The sequence below is a fragment of the Phycodurus eques genome, chromosome 5 (genome assembly GCF_024500275.1).
Source record: "Phycodurus eques isolate BA_2022a chromosome 5, UOR_Pequ_1.1, whole genome shotgun sequence".
Classification (NCBI taxonomy): domain Eukaryota; kingdom Metazoa; phylum Chordata; class Actinopteri; order Syngnathiformes; family Syngnathidae; genus Phycodurus; species Phycodurus eques.
Window position 1 is genome coordinate 23,519,816 of NC_084529.1, and position 17,414 is coordinate 23,537,229.

Sequence of the window (17,414 nt, forward strand, 5' to 3'; positions counted from 1 at the left end):
AAAGAGGTAAATATGCTGTACAAGTATGTGTGTACTAGTGCAATATATATATATATATATATATATATATACACACACACACCACTCAATAGGTTAGGGATATTGGGCTTTCAGGTAAAATTTCAGGATCAAGCTAAAGTGGTGCGGTACAGTGAACAACTGGTTAGAGTCTGCCTCACAGTTCTGAGGACTGGGGTTCAAATCCTGGCCCCGTCTGTGTGGCGCTTGCATGTTCTCCCCGTGCCTGCGGGCGTTTCCTCCCACATCCCAAAAACACGCGTGGTAGGTGAATTGACGACTCGAAATTGCCCGTAGGTGTGAATGTGAGTGCGAATGGTTGTTTGTTTGTATGTGCCCTGCGATTGGCTGGCGACCAGTTCAGGGTGTACCCCGCCTCCTGCCCAATGATAGCTGGGATAGGCTCCAGCACTCCCGCGACCCTTGTGAGGATAAGCGGCTCGGAAAATGGATGAACCTAAAGTGCGCTATAAGCTTTGCAGGGAAACATAATTTGATCTTGTTAACTTTTGAATGCATGTCCAATTGTTTTATCACAACTTGCTGTTCTCTAACAAGGAGATGAAGAGCAAAATTCACAACAGCTCTGGACCAATAAGCTTTCCTCTTCAATTCCTTCATATTTTGACATCTCAAGAGCAAGACCTTGAAGTCACAGAAAGGCATTGAAGTGGACGTCTTTGAATATTTTCATGGATTAAACACTTGACTTTCGCCTTACAGCGCATTGTTAGACAACACAATGTACAAAAAGGACTGTCACAATGTACAAAAAGGACTGTTACATTAGTGGTTAAAATAAGAGGAAAATAATGGTTATGGTGCATTTTAGGTTCTTCTGAAAATTTCACCCGAAAACTGAAAATCACTAACTTTTTGTGTATGTCCCCTTTTTTTTTTTTTCCCCCCCTCTTTCTTTCTGAAGAAACACTGCAGGCTTCAGGGAACTCCTGGCTCCAGCGAATCTCCAAAGTAGAGAACCAGAAGACATGCTGGACCAAAACACTGGCATCCAATGAGTGTCTGGCTAAAAGGAGAACAAATATCCAGTACTGTGAACACATCTCTCAAAACGTTTAACTCTCAGTAGGTAAACAATGCTGGACTTGCAGATTGTTTATTATGCAGTTTAATTATCTGGACAAACTTAAGCAGTAACAGTAATATCACTTGATGACAACCCCGCGACCAAATGTTCACACTGAAGCATCAGAACGTCCATCATATAAAGTTGGCCGCTAAGAGTTCAGTACTATACAGGGCACTGTTTTATTAATCCAATAAAAAGGCTGAGGTTGTGTTGACAAGGTTTGGGGGCAAATCTCCAAAGTAACAGGTTGTTTTCTAACAATTAGGCTATTTATGGTGGTCTTTTGCCCTTATGAGTTGGGGGCCGTTGACATGGGTGTGGGAGATTTCTTGGCAAACATTCAATAGTTTGACAGCATCCGCACATGTTATTTTACAGCTTAAACACAAGGCAGCAATAGCGATCATCCTAAAAGGTTGCAACATTCAAGTTCACAGATTATGTTGAGTGGTCTCAAGAAACACACTAACAAAACTTCAAAGATAGAAACTACAACACAGGACTTCATTTTCTAGCGAGGAGACAGCATGGGTGACCATTTTGGAAAATCATGGCTGAGGATGAAGCTGTGTGGACTCTTCAGGCTTGACGTTGTCTTTGATGTCACAAGATTGTGTGTGCGTGCATGTGTGGGCCCAGGTTGTATGACGACGTCAGCAGGTAAGCAGCATGCTTGTGTGTGATAGATTACACTAAACCATGTACACTAGTCGACAATATTCACTTTTTTTTTTTTATTTATTTTTACACTAGACCGACTGATGTTTGTCAGAGTGAACAGCCAACGTGGATGTCTGAGTCAATTTTGGGCTGAGGTTTTGCTGAGCACTACCGTCCATTAAACACAAAATGATCACCACGACTCCAGCATCTCTTATGGGCACCGTAGAACTGAGGAGGGTGAAAGTGTGTGTATGTGTGTTGGGTTAGTCTCTGTGACAGGAGATGTGTGTGTCAAGTCAGTGGGGCTGGAAGGATGGTGCAATGTAAACGCGTCAATGTCTTCTCTATTGGTGCGCGCACTGGACCCCCGGGCCGTGATGGCCGCCCTCCTCGTCGGAGCTGTCATTGTAGGCCTCTCTCCGGGCGCCCCCACCCGACCCTTGACTCCTGTCAAAATCCGTCAGGTCCACTTCCTCAGCGTCAGCGGAAATGAGGGGATCTTCAGCGCGGCTCGGCAGCAGGCACTCCAGCTCCTAGAAGAATGGTTATTGATCATTGTAATCATCAGTGCTCTAATAAAGCGTCTCGCCAATGTGACTCACGTTCAGTTTCTCGGGGCTAATCCAGTTGTTTTCCGGGAATTGCACATCAAACTTAATGTAGAGGTCTCCCTTCTCAAAGGGGTTTCTGTACTGTGGCATTCCCTCTCCCTTCACCATGCGAATGCAGCCTGAGAGATGGAAAGACATATGCGACATAAGACTATTAGATCACCATCACACAATACAATACAGTGTGTATTGTGTTCACTTATTGCAGGGGGTACATTCCAGGCCCACCCACAATGGGTGAAAATCTTCAATAGAGATCATGCGTATTTAAAATAAATAGTCTCAGCTTTGCCATACACTTTAAACGCATTCAAACTTATTAAAACACATTGTAAGCACATTTGAACAAAAAAAAGCATAAAATGCACAGAAAATAATCAAATAACCCATGAGGCATTTATTTTAAAGGGTAATGACTTAAGATTTTAAACTACTAATAAAAGGCAATTAAATATTTTAGAGGAACATCAACTATTCTCAGAATTTTGCTATGCAAGGTGAGTCTGTGAATCACTCCAAGAATAACCAGGGTTCATTGCACTCAATAGCATGCTGCAAACTTTAAAGAATGAAAAACACTACATGGTTATGTTGAACCTGCTGACACCTAGTGGTTTCTCTTATAAGTGTAGTAAATGTTTTTGGGTTTTCTTTTTGGATAGTCAACACCAAATAAAAACATTTTGATTCCATTGTAGAATTAAAGACATATTATGCATTCTTTCGCTCCAAAGATTCACAATTTAAAACAGCACATATCCACTCCCAAAACCCTGGCAGACGGGGCTGTCTTATGGAAATAAGTCCCCACCCACCCGCCCCCCCTACTGCAGGGCCAATGCAAAGTACAGCTTTTTGACTAACGGCAAAGCTAGGGGGTGGACACTTTTTGAGCCCAGTCGAAAAGTGAACCACGAGTTGGGCATCGAGAATCGATTGGAACCCGGGACTAACGTTCCGGCTCTCCCGGAACCGTTCAAATTAAAACATTTCAGTTCCCAGTTTCGATGCCTCGTACTCCAGCCGCGAAGAAGAAGTGGCGAAAAGCAACAAAGAAGCGGCGTAAACCAACGAAGAAGAACGGGCACGATTACGTGCTTGTGCCCAACGGCAGCAGCGGCGAACAAAAGTGTGTCTTAAATTTGTTAAAATTAATGACCAGCCGCCTCAGTGCAAACTTGGAATAAGATTATATTGTGCAAATAAGTTTTTCCCGATGTGTAGCGTGTGACGCGCTCCGAGCCTCAGCCTACCCCGCACGGAGCTTCAGTGAAGTCAACTCTCAGTCAACTGGGTGAGTGAAACAATAAAATACATCCATTCCAACATTGAGACAGCTAACAAGGTAAACAGTTGCTTGCACTTTTGCACTGATGGTTCTTAGCGTTTATTTTAGTCTTCGAACCAACTTAACGCATCGATGACCAAAAAAAGCTTAACATTGGGCTAAAACTTCACCGTAGCAACTTTACATCACAATGAATTGGGACAAAATTCACAAACGTTGTCGCACAGTATCACAAACACCAACCTTGTGCCTCATCGGTGGGTAGGGAAAGGAATAAGCGTTATATATCATTTGGTTCCATCCATTTAAAAATCAAAAACAATCACCGGTGCCGTGCGAAGTTACTTTTTGTGTCATAATGCTGAGTTCCGGCGCGTACCCTTCAAAATAAAAGGCTAAAAGCTTAAAACAAGAAGCCAAGTTAAAACTTGCACATATAAACCACTTCATGTGATGAAACAATACAGGGGCAGCTATATAGCATTTAACAATGCTGTCAGTGAAGTCAACTCTCAGTGAACTGGGTGAGTGAAACAATAAAATAAAATAGTTAAAACAGTTAAAATAACTATTTTAACAATTTATATTGATATTATTTATAAAATTGATTACAATATTTTACTTTAGCTGAAACATTAATGAACATTAAGTCAACTGGGTTAGTTCCACACACATTGCCTTTTAGTTCAGAGATTTGATATTGATACTGGTTATAAAGAACCTTGAGTCAAATGTTCATATTAGTCTATGCTGCGGGCCGTTAAGAAAATGGATGTTCATAATTTGGACACCCTTTATTTAAACCATGCAAACTTTTTTGAGCCAGCCCCTAAAAGAATCGGAATAAAGAATCGTTTGGAACCGGACTCCAAATAAGGAACCGGAATCGCTCAAATTCAAATGATGCCTAACCCAACCACAAGCCCCCAAAACTCAGCAAAAAAAGCACTGATTTCATTTTCACTCGCAGAGGCAGCACTTCATCACAAGGGCAGATCCCTGCATGTGGCGCATGCAGCAGCCATCGACAAACACACAACCCCTCCATTTTTTGTCAAAATTCAAGCTTATGTCCCTCATCAGGAGCTAATAGCTAATGCTAATCTGTACATCCAACAAAACTCAATGCAGCTCTGCTTACCTTTTGGCTTTGACTCAGTGTAGTCTGGCAATTGCTTGAAAGTGTGGCTTTAAATTTGCTATATATCCCCTTTAAAACTACAACATTTCTACCCAATCATCCCGTTCGATTTTACATGTGCTGCATAAAGGCTATTGAACAGTGGTTCCTTGACTTAAGAGTTAAATTTGTTTCATGACTGAGCTCATAACTCAATTTACTCATCTCAAAGTATGAGTTATGTGACATGCTGGGTGGATATTGTGGCGTTAATCTAGCGGCAGCATACCTGAAACCTGCTCAAATTTGAGTTTACAACAAAGCAAAAACATTTACCATGCATTGGCTCGTAATTCGTAATTTGGTACAATTGTAAGTAGGGCTGCACAACAAATCGCCCAAAAATATAAATCGATATTTAAAAGTGTTTCAAATTTCATTATCGATTTGTTGTGTCACGTGATGATTAGAGCTATGCCACAAAGCAGTGTGGCGAAGTAGGGTCATATTAAGAGCAGAGCCAATGTTTTGTATTTTGCTTTGTTGTTGGAGTTTTTTACCATGACTGGGACTTCGAATGTTTGAGAATTTAACTCTGCAGTACACAATACTAAATGTGTTGCTTGCAAGCTTTGAAAAGCAATGTTGGAGTCACTGAGGACCCATGCTCAAACTAGTCACTCAAGAGGGGATGTGTGCAGTCTGATAGCCTAGCTAGATAGCGATCAGCTATCCGAATAACAGGCAAAACGTTCATGCTTCAAGCTGTTTGTTACTCTCACTTGTAGTTGTAACTGTAAAAGAGACACGTAAAACCAGACATAAACAACAAACATTCACTACATTACTGCTACATACAGTAATGTGTAAAGGCATGACAAGCTAAATGAAATTTGGACCAATACTACGGTAACTATAACCATTAAAAAAAAAAAAAAAAAAAAAAAAAAAAAAACGAAACAGCCCAAGCGTTCTATACTTGTGTTTAAGCAAGTTTTTATTTGATGAACAAGTGTCAAAACAGGAAAAAAGGCAGTAGTCCTGCTGCTATTTTTAAGTCATTATTTCAGTTTAAAGAAATTATACTGGGTGATTTTAGCTCTTTTGAATATATGTTTTTTGGGTAAAACGTGATCCAAAGGTTATTGTTTTAATCATTTATAGACCAAGATACAATGGAAAATTTATGGAGAATTTTTCAAAACTGCTGTCAGGTATTTGTAATGACTACAACTATTTTCTCATAATGGGAGACTTTACCATTCATGTAGACAGCAACACCTTTCTGAAATCACCAGTAAGAACCTCAACAACACTCGAACTCTGTTTGCTGTGGTTGACAAGCTCACAACCCGCTCTGAAATGTTAATACAGCAACCTGTTTGTGCAATTTTCAACCGGTTTGTGCAATTTGAAATAATGTCTTGTTTTTTAATAAAGGCATAAAAATCTATAAAATATTTTAAAAGAAAACTTGTAGTTGCAACCCTACTCTTAAGTCAAAGTACTACTGAACTGAGAAGTAGGCATGTGTACCTGGTTCTATGACCTTGCCAGGTGGGTACTTGACAAGCAGCTGGCGTCCATCTAGGTGTGTGACAGTCATCTGGAAGCCACACAGAGCCTCAACCAGGCCAACGCGCTGCACCATGTGAAGGTCGCTGCCTTCTCGGCGGAATTCCTGAGATGGAGAATTAAAAAATAAAAAATAAAAAAATAAAAAAAATTTGATTTGAAAAATGACCTAGTCAATTTTTCATTTGCGCTTTTTTCAACCTCGTGTTCTTTCTCCTGTAGGACCAGGACAATGTCTCCGGGTTCCAGGCCTGGCGTTTGGTCAGCTTCCCCGGTGAATGTGATCTTTTGTCCGTGTCTCATGCCTTTGTCCACGTGTACCTCTAGCAGCTTTGTTTCCTGACTAACTTTACGACCTTCACACTTTTTACAGCGATCCTTCTCATTGATGAACTCGCCTGTACAAACACAACATGTGGAACATTTTTTGAGATTAGTTTTTAATCCCATACATGAAACGTCAAATTGTTTGAATTGTTTCCTGTCACATTACCCTCTCCTTTGCAGTCTGTACAGACTGACTGCACCTGTTGGACCATACCAGGGGCCAGCTGTCTGATGACCACCCTCATACCTAGTCCTCTGCATGCCACACACTTCTGCACTGCGCCTGCCTTGCCCCCCTGACTGAACGGCAATTGGGAGAATGTCAGCACTGCCAGTGTAGTTTACACTTGTGTTACTGAAACAGTAAAAAACACACTCAAAGACTCACCCATTGCAGGCACCACAAAGCACATCCTTGCTCAGCTGGAGTTTAGTAGTTTTACCATTGTAGAGGTCTTCAAGTGAAACTCTATGACAGGGGGAAAAAAATATTTTTACAACAACATTATTTTTTTCACAACTGAAAACCCCAAGGATCAAAGACTAAAGCAAACTCAGATTATTTTTGTAGATCAATGAAATCAACCATTTTTGAGTCCCGTTTCATGCAACTGAAGCAATTATCATCCGGCAAAATCTCCTGCCACCAGTCTACAGAGTGGCCAATGCCGATTATGACTTTCGTTACTATGATGACCAGATGGGCGTGATTAGGGGCTTGTGATAAAGTGTGCTGCTGCTACTACGAAGAAAATGCGAACTCTAAAATACAAAATAAAGACAGTAAAAGTATGATTTCATTTTCACTCAAGGACGCACTTCATCTTGAAGCTGCCAAATAACATATCAATTAGCAGTAGTGTGCAGATCCATGTATGTGACACAAGCAGCTGACACATCAGCAAACACAAATATCCACCACCCCAATGTCAACAACTTTTTTGATGTGTAGGTTAACTCTGACACCTATTGCTGATCTGTGCAACCACTGGAGCTCTGCTTCTCTTTGGCTTTGAAATGATAGTGTAGTCCGACCGTTGCTTGAAAAAGGCCAAGGCCAAGACTAGTAACTCAATGTAGGGGTGTATTATATAAATTAGACACACTGTTACATCATTACATGTCAAAAGCCAGACTCGCTTTCATACATTTTGGGAAATAGGCACCTTGCATAAGATTACTTAATTGTGTAGTTTCACAATTGATAAGTGAGCGGCAGAGATGGGGGGGGGGGGGGCGGGCTGGAGTAAAGCTTGAGTTGCCAGTTTTATGACTTGTTTGTCAAATATTTCAGAAAGACTTGTCTTTAGACTTCTAGCCAAGAGACTTGACTTTGACTTGAACTACATGACTTGACAAATTATCTCAATTAGAGTTGGAAACCTGCATTTTAATCGAGACAGTTTGCTTTTTTTTGTTTTTGTTTTTTTAGGTAAGAAATGTGTGTGTTTGGGGGCGGGGCAATTTATTAAGGGGAAAAAAAGTATTCAAAGTTACCTGGCCCTGTGACCCTTGTCGGTCCCTTGTTAAATTATGAATTAACTGGCTAATCACACTTTTTGGATAATTTTCACTGATCACACGCAGGCCTGATTAACTTGACCTGTTCAATCAAGAAATCACTTAAACAGAATCTGCCTCGCCAAAATCAGTTCAGATAGAAGATCTAAAAAAGCTGCAATAAAATTACACAACCCGAAGAAATTCCAGAACAGTCAAGAAATAAAGTAACTGACATCAGTCTAGAAAAGGTTAAAAAAAATCCATTTCTGAATCTTTAGGATTCCGGCGAACCATACTGGAGTCATTAACCTCAAAAAGAAAAAAATCATGGAACAGTGGTTAACCTTCCCAGGAGTGGCCAGCCTACAAAGATTACTCCAACAGAACAGCAATGACTCATTGCAGGCCACAACGGAACTCAGGACAACTTCTAAAGAACTGGAGGCCTCCCTTGCCTCAGTTAAGGTCAGGGTTCATGACACAACAACAAGGAAGAGACGAGGCAAAAATGGCATCCATTGCAGAGTTCCAACGCGAAAACCACTGTTGACCAAAAAGAACATAAAGGCTCGTCTTTTGCACACACAAAAAAGCCTGAATGATTCCCAAGACTTTTTGGAGATTATATGATGAGATGAAAGCTGAGCTTTTTGGAAGGTGTGTCTCCTTACATCTGGCATACATATAGCACAGCATTTCAGAAAAAGAACATCATATCAACAGTCAAACATGGTCATGGTAGTGTGATAGTCTTGGACTGCTTTGCTTCTTCAGGACATGGACAACTTGCTGCTCTTTAACAGAAAATCCTGATGGAGAATGTTCACCCATCAGTTTGTGACCTTAAACTGAAGCGCACCTGGGTTCTGCAGCAGGATAACGATCCAAAACACACCAGCAAGTAAACTTCTGAATGGCTTCCAAAAAAAACAAAATTAAGGTTTTGGAGAGGCCTAGTCAAAGTCCAAACTTGATTCCGATTGAAATGTTCGTTCATTCGTGCACGAAAACCCTCCATTTTTGCTGAATTCAAACATTTCTTCAAGGAAGAGTGGGACAAAATATCTCCACAGAGATGTGAAAGACTCATTGCCAGTTATAGAAAACACTTGATTTCAGTGGTTGCTGCTGAGGATAGCCCAACCAGTTATTAGGTTTAGGGGGCCATTAATTTTTCCACACAGGGCCAGTAAACTTTTTTCTTCCTTAATAAATGAAATCATCATTAAAAAACAGCATTTAAAGTTCACTTGGGTTACATTTGTCTGATATTTACATTTGTTTGATGGTCTTAAACATTAAAGTGGGGAAACGATGTAAAGTATAAGAATTTAAGAAGGGGGCCAAAACTTTTTCACTGCACTATATATTGTGACTGAAGCTATATTGTATGACTTGACTTGCCACTTAAACTAAGTAATGATTTGGCTTGATTTGCTTGAAATTTATCAGCAACTCAACTTGCTTTTTTCCCCCCACAGTGACTTGAGACTTGCACATATGTGACTTACTCCCACCTCTGGTGAGCAGACACTCCAGAGGCCCAACTATTTATTTACAAGCAATTTGGGGGGGGGGGGGCAATTGTCCCTAATATGCCCCCTATGAAGGTCACTTACTTCAGAGGGTGCACCATGTCTTCGCCTCGCCTCCGTCCTCCGTTGCGGCCTCTGCCCTGTCCCCCCATGAACCCAAAGAGTCCTCCGCCAAAAATGTGAGAGAAGATATCGTCCATACCCGGCCCACCGCCTCCACCCTCCCGTAGTCCCTGTTCTCCATAGCGGTCATAGAGCTCCTTCTTCTCTGGGGTTGTCAGTACTTCATATGCAAAACTGATTTCTTTGAACTGGTTGACAAAAATTAAACACACAAAGCAAGTTATTGCCATGTCAGAAGCTTTGGCATCAAACACAAAAAAAAACAATGTAAAGCTACAAAAGCTCTTTGATTTAAAAAGAAAACGAAGCCTATTATTTCAAATTCCACAACATCCTGTTTTACAGAAAGAAAATAATTTGATGAGATATTTTGTACAGTCGCTATTAAAAGTCTGCACACCCGTGTTCAAATGCGAGATTTCTGTGACATAAATAAAATTGACCAAGATAAAGAATTTGAATACTTTTTCCTGACCTATAACCTGTACAACAAGTGAAAAAAATGTGGCTGTATTCAGAATAAACCAATGACTCATGTTAAATTGGAGCCAGCACACACCTGCCATCATTTGAATGACCTCCGATTAACCTAAAGTGTAGATGTTCTAGTAGGCTTTTCCTGCCATTTTCATATAACAACTTAGAGCACGGGTGTGAATGGTTGTTTATATGTGCCCTGCAATTGGCTGGCGACCAGTTCAGGGTATACTCCGCCTCTCGCCCAAAGTCAGCTGGGATAGCCAGCCCCTAATAGTCAGCCCGTGACCCTAATGAGGATAAGCGGTTCGAAAAATGGATGGATGAAACTTACAGCACAAACCATGCCCACAGAGAGATTTCGCAGCATCAGAGGGATCTCATTGTTCAAATGTAGTCACGAGAAGGATACAAAAAAATTTGATGCATTCAATAAACAATGGAGCACAGTGAAGACAGTCATCATCTCGTGGTGAAAATATGGCACAACAATTACATTACGAAATACTACGGTTGGGCATCAAGAATAGAGAACCGATTGGAACCGGGACTAATGTTCCGGTTCTCCCGGAACCGTTCAAAAGTAAAAATTTCCATTCTCAGTTTCGATGCCTAGTCCTCCCCCGCAAAGAAGAAGTGGCGAAAAGCAATGAAGAAACGGCGTAAACCAACCAAGAGGAACGCGCACGATGACATGCTTGTGCCCAACTGCGGTGGCGGCGAACAAAAGTGTGCTTGTACTTTTGCACTGATGGTTTTTAGCATTTATTTTAGTATTCAAACCAACATGAGCGGCGATGACAAAGATTAACGTTGGGCTAAAACTTCACCGTCAACTTTACATCACAATAAATTGGGACAAAATTCACAAACGTCTCACAGTATCACAAACACTAACCTTGTGCCTCATTGGTGGGTAGGGGAAGGAATCAGTGTTTTATAGCATTTTGTTCCTAAAATTTTTCTTTAAATCAAAAACACTCACCGTGCCATGTCAAGTTACTTTTCGTGCCAAAATGCTGAGTTCTGGTGCGTACCCTTCAAAATAAAAGGCTACAAGCTTAAAACAAGAGGTCTAGTTAAAACAAACCATTTGACATGATGAAACAGAATACAGGGGTAGCTATATTAACAAAGCTATCACTAAAGTCAACTGGGCGAGTTAAACAATAATAATAATTTTAACAATGCTATATTTAACTTTTAGCTGAAACATTAATTCATGAATATTAAGTCAATTGGGTTAGTTCCACACACATTGCCTCATAGTTCATAAGTTTGATATTGATACTGGTTTATTAAGAACCTTGAGTCAAATGTCCATTTTAGTCTATGCTGCAGGCTGCTAAGAAAATGAATGGTCATAATTTGGACCTTTATTTAAACCATGTAAAATGTTTTGACCCAGCTCCATAAAAGAATCTGAATCGAGAATCGTTTGCAACCGGAATCAAACTAAGGAATCGGAATCGCTCAATTTCAAACGATGCCCAACCCTACCAAGCACTGGACATTGGAGGGCCAAAATTGATGAAGACAAGAAAACTGTTCAGGTACGCTGCCAAGATACCAAGAGCAACACTGAAAGAGCTGCTGGAATTTCTGGCAAGTCCTGACTGTTTAGTACATGTGACAATAATCTCCCTTTAACGGTGTGCATATTTAAGCAACAAGGTTATTACACATTTTTTCCTTTTTCTATTTTTTTTTCCCCCCAATTGAAAACTATACAGGTTATAGGTCACAACGGTGGTGGTAAAAGTATTTTCTTTTCTTTGTTTTTAATCACAAAAACCTGGGTGCGTAGACTTGTTATATCGACTGTACAGGTGCACAAAAATTAGAACTGTTTAAAGGGTTAGGCTTTTAGGATTGAGAGACCGGCAATGCTTAAGGGGAAAGGAGTCTGACATTCCTCCTAAAAAAAGACTTTGGTCTATGTGTTCATAGAAAAATTATTAATGAAGTAGCTCTCATGTCCTGGTACCAATTATTGATGTACTGAATCACCGCTGGCCTTAATACAAACCATCATATTGCAAATATAAATTACTGTCTTGTAATACTGATCGTGCTGTTTGTGTCTGTCTGACCAGCTGAGTTCCTGTTCCTGTCCTGGGGCATGGCGCCCCAACAGCTTGGTGAGCAAGAGTGACAAATGCCAATTTTTTTTTATTCTCTTATAGGGAAGTTATGAATATCACAAGTGATGCTAAATATGCTAAGTGAGCAGGAAATAAAGTAGTTACAATTGTTTCGGTTGGGAGATTTTCTTATGCAATGTTGTTACAGGAAGAGAAATTTTATTATCATTTTCTTTAAAGAACATGCGACAGTAGATTATAGTAAAACCGCTCAGGTTTAACGTGCTTATTAAAATTAACTATATTTTATTAGTCACAAAATATGCAGAATTCAATCAAGATTTTCCATCAAGAGTTGCACAAAATGTATCTTACAACTTCAGGTCACTGGACTTTTTTTTTTGGAAGAAAAATGTTATGACGACCACAGGACTGGAAATAACGCGTCCAAGCTGGTCAGTACTCTATGGCGCATCGTAGATCAGAAAATGAGTTGGGCAAGTTTTACCATACGTCCAACATATTTTTACACTTTTTGTAAGAATCTTAAATTGTCGTGCATGAAGAGAAATACTCTATACGAGGCCTGTGTCAAAGGGTAAGTACCGTATTTTCACAACCATAAGGCGCACTTAAAAGTCTTACATTTTGTCCAAAATGGACGGCGCGCCTTATGTGTACACCGAGTTCCAAAATCTGTAACTGTTGTGTGACTTTGATGAGCGCTCTGCTTGACTGGCTGGGAGCATTTCCTGCCGACACGCTGCTTATATAGAGGAAAGGCGGACGTTAAAGGGGGAAGGGTGTGCGTGAAAGAGGACGCTAAAGGCACGCCCCCAGTAGGTATATAGTGCCGGTATGTACAAACAACATCGGTTTGGCTAAGGACCCCCGAAAATGGCACCTACAAAGAGACGAGCTTACGAAGCACAGTTTAAACTGCAAGCTATCAGTTACGCGGAGGAACATGGGAATCGAGCAGCCGCGAGAGGATTCAAGATCAACGAATCCATGGTTCACAAGTGGAGGAAGCAGGAAAACACCGGCATCATTGCCGAACAGCCGCCCGGCAACGAGACTGACTCCGACAATGACGAGAGGGAACCCGGCATGTTTGATGGAGAACTTGCCCAGCTGTTCATTTCGGATACAGATGAGGACTTTGATGGATTTGTGGATGAGGATTGATCAAAAAATAACACGAGTACATTGTTAAATACTTCAATAAAGTACAACCAAATTCACTGTTTACATTGTTAAATACTTCAATGAAGTACAACCGAACTCAGTTTTGGTCCCGCTGCCTTTTTAAAAACATACGCTAGAATGCATGCTAGCATATGTTTTCACGTGCAGGCATGCTACCGTATGTTTTAAGATAGCGTGTTTTACCATGCCTGCGCCCAATAATACGGTGCACCTTATGTATGTGTTAAATACAGAAATAGACCCCTTAACTGAGACTGCGCCTTTTAATACGGTGCAGCTTATGGTCGCAAAAATACGGTAATCAATTTTGTTGTATTATTCAACAGTGGACATCTTTTTGTTCATTTGAGTGGCAATTTTAAAATGTTACATGCAACAATGCCTGTGCAGTTAAATGTCTAATGATAAACACATCTTAAACTTAAAACAAATTATTTCCAGCTCCCTTATTTCCAATGGAATTTGTATATAGTTTATCAAAGTGGTTGGTGCCCCACCATTTTTTCTCCCATGTAAAAACAACTGAGCATTTCATACCTTGTCTCCAGCATCTGGGTTCTTGTCAGGATGGTACTCTTTAGCCAATTTGCGGTAGGCCTGTAATAAACCAAAGTTAATTACATTAATCAAAAAAGAAAGCACAAACCAGAGCCTTGATCTCAGATACTAGCTAAAAATGCTAAGGGATCAGCTCATGGGCCTGGTGTCAAAAACATCAGGACACCCGTAGGAGCATCGCTGCCTTTGACACCTCCAACCATCTTGTCAGACGTTTCATCTCACACGCTTCACTTTAAAACAATAAACCATTCTTCTGATAGTACGACAACAGACTTGCATGAAAGCATCTCTTTTGAAATTGTGAGATAATCAGGCGATTCATAGTATTGTTAAGAATATGCAATGTTAGGATTAAAACCTTAGCAGTTTTCAGGTGATATAACTGGTTTAATTTTTTGGATAACTTTCACCAAAGCACACGAAATTTATATAAATAAATAAATAAATAAATTTTTAAAAAAGCTTCAAATTTGTATGGCATTTTCAAGAAATGTGAGACATGACATTATATGACATTACAATTCTAAGACTATTTAACATACCTAAGCATTAAATTAATGTATTATTTGAAATAAATGCGATTTGTCCTAAGCGTAGCAATGGAACACGATTAATGCAAGACGTATGAACACACAATAATGTTAATTGTACTGGTCCATGTACTTTATGGTTCGTTTACAGGGTTACATGGCGAGGGCTATTTCCTGAAATATATCGTCTAATATCCGGCAAGCTATGTAGGACACTCGTGGCCAGTTTCCTTTTAACGTTCGGCTCGCACGAGCTTTTGAGTGTACAAATGAAATGCGACATACTGCGCATATAGGAACAGAAATATGTTAACACCGTCACCGAACCAAACGCCGTGCAGTTTAATACTCAGTTATCTCGCTTAGTTTGCGAGCTAGCCAGCTAGCTCACGTTGGTAAGCTATTTCTAGGCCCATTTTACAGGTGACCTATATCGCCGTTTCACTAATTTCAATTTGGAAAAACCCTCACCTTCTTAAGTTCATTTTCAGAGGCCGACGGGGAGACGCCGAGGATGTCGTAGAGCTTAGTGTCCGCAACTTTCGACATGATGCTTAGAAGCCGACTGCCTTGTGCGGACGTTCAGCTGAATGAGGGAAGGAAGGAAGAAGGCAACACGCGCTAAGCCGGCTGGGATCGTCCCGGGTTGCCAGATTCAGAAACAAAGTTCCCCCTTCTGACGTAGACGCCCCAGAGCAGTGGCACTTCCGGGGGGGGGGGGCGGGCAGAGAGGAATTCTAGAACTTCATACGGGGCCATAATCAGGTTTTATTATTAGCTTTACGTATCGTGACGCCCTTTGTGACGCTCGAATGCAGAGAGCAATTGTGTTTGTATGAAGACCAAATTCACACCGGCAGCGGCCACACATTAATAAGTGCTCAAGGGCCACATTTAATTTTTAAACCCGACAGACCTGGCGTGGTCAGTTTTAGATGATTAAAATGAATAAAAAAATAAAAATGTGTTGTAAACAGTTTATTTTAACTCTTTCACTGCCATTGAGGGTTGTTGAAATCAAATATCCATGTTAACATGGAGGACTGGCAGTGTTAATTTTTTTTATATTTATCACCCTTGATCATCCTCATTAGGGCCACAGGTGAGCTGAAGCCTACTACAGATGTGTTTGTGCAAAAGGCGGGGTCCACCCATGACTGGTCGCCAGCCAATTGCAGAGTGCAATGCACATACTGTATAGACAAACAAGCATTCACACTCACAGAAACTTTTAAGAATTTTAACGAACCGAACATTTATGTTTTGGGAATGTGGGCGGTAGCTGCAGTATCTGGTGAGCACGCACACACAAAGCAGTCTTCTACTAACCTAAATTGACTTTTTGGCAAGAGAAGCGGGGTACACCCTGGACTGGTCACAAGCCAGTTTGCCACTGAATCCAGCTCCTGACGTCATTGAGTAGGCCGCTCCCTTATAGGCATACATTCAACACAGGAAGGACTACTACACTACGTAAGTAATCCGGTTTATGCGGAACCTCGCGTGATCAAACCCGGAAAACATGTTAGCAAACTTGTTGTGTGTGCTGCAGTAACTTCAGGCTGATGACATGATGGTTTGAACCCGACCTTGCTAAAATTTAGTTTTCTTTATCGCTGGTGTCTTTGGACAAAAGTAAAATACACATATATCATTTATTTATACATATAAGATCATATATGCACATCGGACATGGTCAATTTTGGTAGTTGTTGAAGACATTGGTAAAACAAAATAAAATGTAGATGTTTAATATTTCTACAGGTGCTCTGATATAAATTGCTGGCTGCGTGCTAACATAATACTGCATACATGCTTTTGTCTGTCACATTCCATTTTAGATACATACCCAGCTCTTCTCACAAACAATAGTTGCACTATATGTACATTTGTACACATGTCACAGTTAAGTCACACAGAGCAACAATCACACAACATATCAAGCTGGAATTGAAGCTGGAATTGGTCTGCGACGGGATGACGTCACGACAGGAAACGAGTCTCCACTGTAAAAGACCATGGCCGAAGACTTCCGGGGTCTTTTTCACCCGGAGCTGTCTGAAGACCTCAGCACTGTACCTTCACCAAACTTATAGCTTGACTCTGTATATTTGGTTCAAATAATCCATCCAGCCATCCATTTTCTGTACCGCTTATCCTCACTAGGATCGCGGGCGTGCTGGACAATATCCCAGCTATCTTCGGGCGAGAGGCGGGGTACACCCTGAAATGGTCGCCAGCCAATCGCAGGGCAAATAGAAACAACCATTCGCACTCACATTCACACCTACGGGCAATTTAGAGTCTTCAATCAACCTACCACGCATGTTTTGGGGATGTGGGAGGAAACCGGAGTACCCGGACAAAACCCACCCAGGCACGGGGAGAACATGCAAACTTCACAAAGGCGGGGCTGGGATTTGATCTCCGGTCCTCAGAACTGTGAAGTAGATGTGCTAACCAGTTGCCCACCATGCCGCCGGTTCAAATAATTTGTTAGGTTTTTCATCCAGCCTGGTCATTGAAGAATCACCTCGACCAGAATAAAAGAACCGGGTGTTAGAGGTCCACACGCACTGCCAGGCTTAACCTGGGCCACGGCGTTTGTTTGTAAAACCTCTACTAGCTTTGTCTCTGTCTCCTGTCATCGGGGTCCGCCTTTCAGTTACAGTACCTTAACGGAAGATAGATACGATGGAT

At 41.0% G+C, this 17,414-nt stretch overlaps 1 protein-coding gene across 1 annotated transcript; it reads right to left on the bottom strand.

Moving 5' to 3' along the window:
• Nucleotides 1–1,119: 1,119 nt before the first annotated feature.
• On the bottom strand, nucleotides 1,120–15,380 carry dnaja2b (DnaJ heat shock protein family (Hsp40) member A2b). Its single transcript, XM_061678197.1, has 9 exons — nucleotides 15,186–15,380; nucleotides 14,161–14,220; nucleotides 9,815–10,041; nucleotides 7,081–7,161; nucleotides 6,859–6,992; nucleotides 6,567–6,763; nucleotides 6,327–6,471; nucleotides 2,374–2,501; nucleotides 1,120–2,304 (listed from the first exon to the last, which is right to left on the bottom strand). The coding sequence occupies exons 1-9, from the start codon at nucleotides 15,261–15,263 to the stop codon at nucleotides 2,116–2,118; spliced, it is 1,239 nt and encodes a 412-aa protein (XP_061534181.1). The 5' UTR covers nucleotides 15,264–15,380; the 3' UTR covers nucleotides 1,120–2,115.
• Between the last annotated feature and the right edge of the window lie 2,034 nt (nucleotides 15,381–17,414).

Bases quoted from the DNA above. Each gene is read 5' to 3' on its own strand.
- dnaja2b (XM_061678197.1), bottom strand. From the start codon at position 15,263: ATGTCGAAAGTTGCGGACACTAAGCTCTACGACATCCTCGGCGTCTCC. The intron at 14,221-15,185 runs GTGAGGGTTTTT...GGTTTATTACAG, and splicing joins CTGAAAATGAACTTAAGAAG to GCCTACCGCAAATTGGCTAA. The intron at 10,042-14,160 runs GTATGAAATGCT...TTTGTCAACCAG, and splicing joins ACCCAGATGCTGGAGACAAG to TTCAAAGAAATCAGTTTTGC.